At 31.5% G+C, this 5,394-nt stretch overlaps 1 protein-coding gene across 1 annotated transcript in view; it reads left to right on the top strand.

Moving 5' to 3' along the window:
• Positions 1-5,033, top strand: part of Sec24CD (Secretory 24CD) — a gene marked incomplete in the record, with an annotated part of 27,625 nt that extends 22,592 nt beyond the window's left edge. The window contains 2 exon segments of the mRNA XM_067046057.1: positions 48-241; positions 3,799-5,033. Of these exon segments, the coding sequence (XP_066902158.1) occupies positions 48-241; positions 3,799-3,939 (335 nt within the window).
• Between the last annotated feature and the right edge of the window lie 361 nt (positions 5,034-5,394).

Raw genomic sequence — 5,394 nt, 5'->3', positions numbered from 1 at the left:
ACTTAAATATAATTTGATAATGACCATTTTGATTTTTTTTTTTCCAGTTAATGGTATTTACATGTTTCTCTGGCTGGGTCTTGCTGCACCTTCAGATTGGGTGATGTCGGTATTCAGTGTTCCCAGCGCAGCACAGGTCGACATCGATAGGCATAGATTACCTGTCCTTGATAACCCGATATCAGAAAGAGTGAGGAATACAATCTCGTCAGTCTCCGATAGTAATCATAGGACAATGAGGGTAAATTGAATTTAATGTTTCCGTAATTTATTTTAATCTATGAATTTTAGAGCTTCAGTTGTTCATATCCTCACTGACTCGAAAACTGATGGGTTTTATTAATAATTTATTTTAAAAAAATTCATAATTAACTGAGCGTTCTTGTTTCAAAGTGAGAGGTATGTAAGTGTGCTATCATTGAATCCATGGCAAACAGGAGGACTGATAAATGTAGGACATGATAACTGAGCACATTCGGCCGAGGGTCTCATAGTGCCTAGTTCAGAACATTGTGGATTCGATTCCTACTTAATTCTTTCAATATTTATTTCACGGAAGCCTCAAGCCTTGATATCCCACTCTGGGACAGTATAGGTCTTCAATGAAAGGAAGCCATTATTGTCAAATGAGTTGAAGTATCACCTCAGGAACTTAATATCTGCGGCGGGGCGGCTCTGGTTTGATTCTGGCTTGGGTCTTTTCCCTCTTCCTTGCAATTTCTGGAATAGTAGGCTAATGCACTGTAATCAACAATTTATTATTATTTCATATTATACAATTTATTTTGGGAGAGGAGGGAGGGATGGGTACCATTTAATTTCTTGCAAACAATTTTTTAATTTTATTGTGGTGCTGCCCACCATTCGTTAAACCTTACTGGTGGGGCTGCACCATCCTGTCTACACTGTCTGGGAGGGAGGTCCAACCCTCCTTGTCCAGATTCCTCCTGCAGTTCGCCAGCCCTTCTATGTTCAGTCTTCTTCTGTTTGCTCATCAAGATCAGGTAATAGAGCCATTCCCTTCATGAAATTCACCACCTCCCACTTGTAAATCAATTCCTTGAAGAAGGTATTATTCTATTCTTTCATTAAACTGAGGAAGTAATACCAGTTGCCTGGCTGGGAGAGCAGTGTTAGTATCTCTTACAGCTCTGCTTTCCCTTCCACTCGAGTGGGGAAACTTGGTTAGGAGCTCCCAAGACTGAATTGTAAATATTGTGTGAATGTCCCAGATATATATTTATATTTTATTGTTATCATCTGACTTTATTTTATGGAAGATTGCTGATTGACCGTGTGTATTAATAAATGGAATATGATCCAGGTGCGGTCAAATTAATCTCAAATAGTAATATTTTGTACTATTTTTATTTGAACTAACGTTTTGGCCCACGTTGCAGGGCTTTGTCAGGGCTAAAAAAGATACAAACACTTAACATAAGTAAAAAGTTTTTACATAATAAGCTTTTACATTAAAATATAATAATAAGTTATTACATTTCAAGCTTTTAACATAAGTTTTTGCTTTTGTTAAATGTTTGTATCTTTTTTAGCCCTGACAAAACCCTGCAATATGGGGCGAAGCGTTGGCTCAAATAAAAATAGTACAAAATATTACTATTTGAATTTAATTTGACCGCACCCGGACCATATTCCATTTACTAACTTTATTTGTTTTCAGGAATTCATTTAAACTCTTTTATCCACTTCTTTATTCTTTTTACATTTGAACAACATTTCGGGATCTTCTGCCCAATATTAAGTTCTACAAATAAAAATATAGGATTGGCAAATAAGTCCTTTCGGTTTTGTATTCATGTTTTGTTTATAATTCGTCACATTTTTCTGATGTAATTAATCCCAACAGAGGATTATTTATCCTAGTTGTAATGTGCAAACAGTTATGTCTGTTGATACTTGTTAAGATCAGGTCAGTATTGTGTTTGTGATCCAGCTGAGAAGTCTTCCATTATGACAACGTTAGGCCCCACTCTTCGTTAGTCACCTGCAATAAATTGTTAGCCCTTGGATGGGATCTTTTGCCTCACCACCCTCCTTATTCATCGAACCTTGCTCCTAGTGACTACAACTTATTCCGGTCTCTACAAAACTTCTTGAGTGGAAAATGGTTTGGAAACGAACAGGCTGTCAGGGAACACCTTGATCACTTTTTCGCTAATAAACCACAGACATTCTATGGACATAGGATTATTCAGCAATTGGAGAGATGAAGTAAGGTAATCAAAAATAATGGACATTGCTTTGTAAATTACAATAAATATTATGTACAAAATATACTTAGTTTCCTTTCACCCTAGAAAACCGAAAGGACTTATTTGCCAACCCTTTATTTCCAATTTACAGTTTTACAGTTACAATCAATCTGTTTATAATTGCACCTTAATAACAATTTTTTTACACATTTACATACAAAATTTAATGTTTAAATATGTATACACATATATAATGTATGGCCTTTTACAAATCTTAAATGTTTCTTGAGATTGAGCCAAAATATCTTAGTAATTGTTCTTATTTTTTCCCTTACCTTATTATTGATTTGTGGACATGTGTCATTTTAAATTAAAAATCGTTTCTATATATTCCAAAATGAATAGAAGTCCTATTTTTATATTTTTTCTTTTTTTTTTATTAATGCTGTTTGTTAAAGCCCAAAAGTTTAGTTGTTTTTTTTTAAATTTAACTCAATTTAATTTCCAAGTGGTTTTTGAATTTGTAACATAAAAATAAGGGACATAAGAAGGTTTAGTGGTGCGTGTGTATAAATACATTGCTGAGGTGTAGCATGTGCACAACAATACCGAAGACAATGGGCAGTGTATTTAGGAGGCATTAGCAGAGTTTGAGATGCCGCAGTCACTTATTCACTGATGCTTCACCGCCATTGTTGAGCCAAGTTGTGTTTGGAGCTAGCTGGTTCTTTTTGGACTTTTTCTCCCGAACTCTCGACTCTGGAGTCAGCATTTTTTTGGAGCACCATTTTTCCATTGACCCTCGCCCATCATCTTTTTTTTTTTTTTTCTTCATCGAGCTTCCTTATTTTGTTTTCTAACCAACTCTATTAGTCTAAAATTAACTTCTTTTTTTGTGTTTGTGTAAAGAACATTATTTGTACATATATATATATATATATATATATATATATACACAAAAAATTTTTTTTTTACTTCACAATTCATTTTTTAATTGTACTTGTTTATATTTGAATTTTATTAAATTGTGTATCACTTGGAAAGTTATTTTTTTATTATTTCACTCCTTCATCCTTTTCTTTTTTTTGTGATATTTATTTCAGGTCCTCCGTTTTATTTTAACCTGAACTAGCGAACATTTTACTCTAGAGAAGAGATCGGTTTTTCACTCAGGAAACACCCCTCGCCCCAACATTGTTCTCAAAGTGTTTGCCCCAAAAAGTTATAATCTAATTGTAAAACTGTTGGTTGGAAATATTTTTATTTTTAGAACTTGATAATGGGCAGAGGAGCCCGAAACGTTGTTCAAATGTTAAAAGAATAAAGACGTGGATAAAAGGGTGTAAATGGATTCCTGACAATAAATATAATAAAGTTTTAAAAAATAAACCCTTTGGAAATTAGTTGAATGAGTACAACTAATTATTTATATTTAAAGTTATCGTCTAATTTTTATTTAATTTTTTTTCTTTTAGACTATATATCATATCAATGTAAACTTAATACTCTAATACTTATTGCCCTTGATTGTGGCAGTGTGTATTATTCTCCAATTAAAAAATAATCATAATATATTGATTTTTAGCTAACAATGGTGAGACAAAGGGACAAAATGGAAATGGTGATGAAGCACTTCCTTGTCGAAGACAGAGGTTTGGACGGCTCTTCGTCATATGTAGATTTCCTCTGTCATCTGCACAAAGAAATCCGTAACATGCTCAGCTAGCGACCTCCACAGCAGGTTATTACGCAGATTTCGACTGCCAATTGTTGGCTTGACATTTCCTATCGAACCCTGTAAAATTTATCTTTATTCTTCAATCTATGAAATTTCAATTTGATATTTTTATAGCCGATGATGAAATTGTTATAATTGTGTTATTATTACAATAACAGTTTCTTATTTAACGGGTAAGCATAAAACTATTTGTTTGATTATGTATATTATAACGGGATTGTATCATAAATAATGTTTTTTTTTTTTCTATTTCGTTAAAAAAAAGTGGGATGTTATGATTATTTCTTTCTTATTTTTTTTTAATTTACTTATCAAAAGTCTGTTAATATCACAGGTTTTTTTTTGGTTTTTGTTTAATTTTATTTTACAGATAGGGAGGAAATTTATAAACTGTATATATATATATATCTACGTGAATTGGACTTTAAAATTATAAAAATTAAAAAAAATTAGCAAATGGTATTAATAGTGCATCTGAGTACTTAGTATCTAATGATACAAGTGGTATTACACGTGTACTTCCAACTCGTCAGGTTAAGTTTACCACCAGTGCACTTTGATATATTCTTTCCCTTTTCTTTTGTTTTATTTTTTTTTTTTTTTATTATATATGTTGAAGTCTCCTGCATTATATTATAAAAGAACCAACTGCATGATGTGTAGTGTATATTTAACGAGAATTGTATTAAGCAGTTGCTTATTTAGATAATTTATGTAATCAAATATTTTTATTATATGTTGCCAGTAAATATTATTTTAATTAAATATTATTTTTAACACTAATAATTGTTATTATCATATATAAATATATATGTTCCCCCATGATAAGATACTTGTACCTATGTTTTCCTTATATACATTGCTTTATGTTGTGCGCTCCTTATAAGATCTTGTGTAGCCGAGTTTGAGAGGTTATGCGGTGTATGGTGTGGCATGTGTATGTATTTATATATAAACAATTGTTATAACTACGATATGTTATTTTTGTTTGGTAATGTGTTATTATATATAAATTATAGAAAATAAATTTGTAGATAATGTTGATGATTATTTTCTGTAAATAAAAATTTTATTCCATTTTATATTTATTTTATTATAAAAAAAAATCACTGGATGCGATGTTTTTTTTAAATATCATGAATTGTTTTCACTTATAGAAGTTCTGATCCTCCGGCTTTAATTAGTGGTTCGAAACATGTATTTCTGTAGAAATTCTCATATTCTAAGTCTTTAACAATCTCAATTCTTCCCCTTACTTTATATAGATAAGTGCTATATAATATTATATATATATATATATAAAGTTAAGTATTGGCGAAAGCAAAATGTCAAAAAAGAGAAGAAGGAATAAGATGTAACACGTTTGAACTGCTGTAACATACTGGCTTTATTGGGTTCAGCACATCTTTATATATACACATGATCAGCTGATCTCCTCAGTCA

The sequence above is a fragment of the Halyomorpha halys genome, unplaced genomic scaffold (assembly GCF_000696795.3).
Source record: "Halyomorpha halys isolate HHAL.00 unplaced genomic scaffold, Hhal_1.1 Scaffold777.1, whole genome shotgun sequence".
Taxonomy (NCBI): Eukaryota; Metazoa; Arthropoda; class Insecta; order Hemiptera; family Pentatomidae; genus Halyomorpha; species Halyomorpha halys.
Note: the sequence above shows the minus strand (reverse complement) of the source record. Positions and strands in the feature narration are given on the sequence as shown.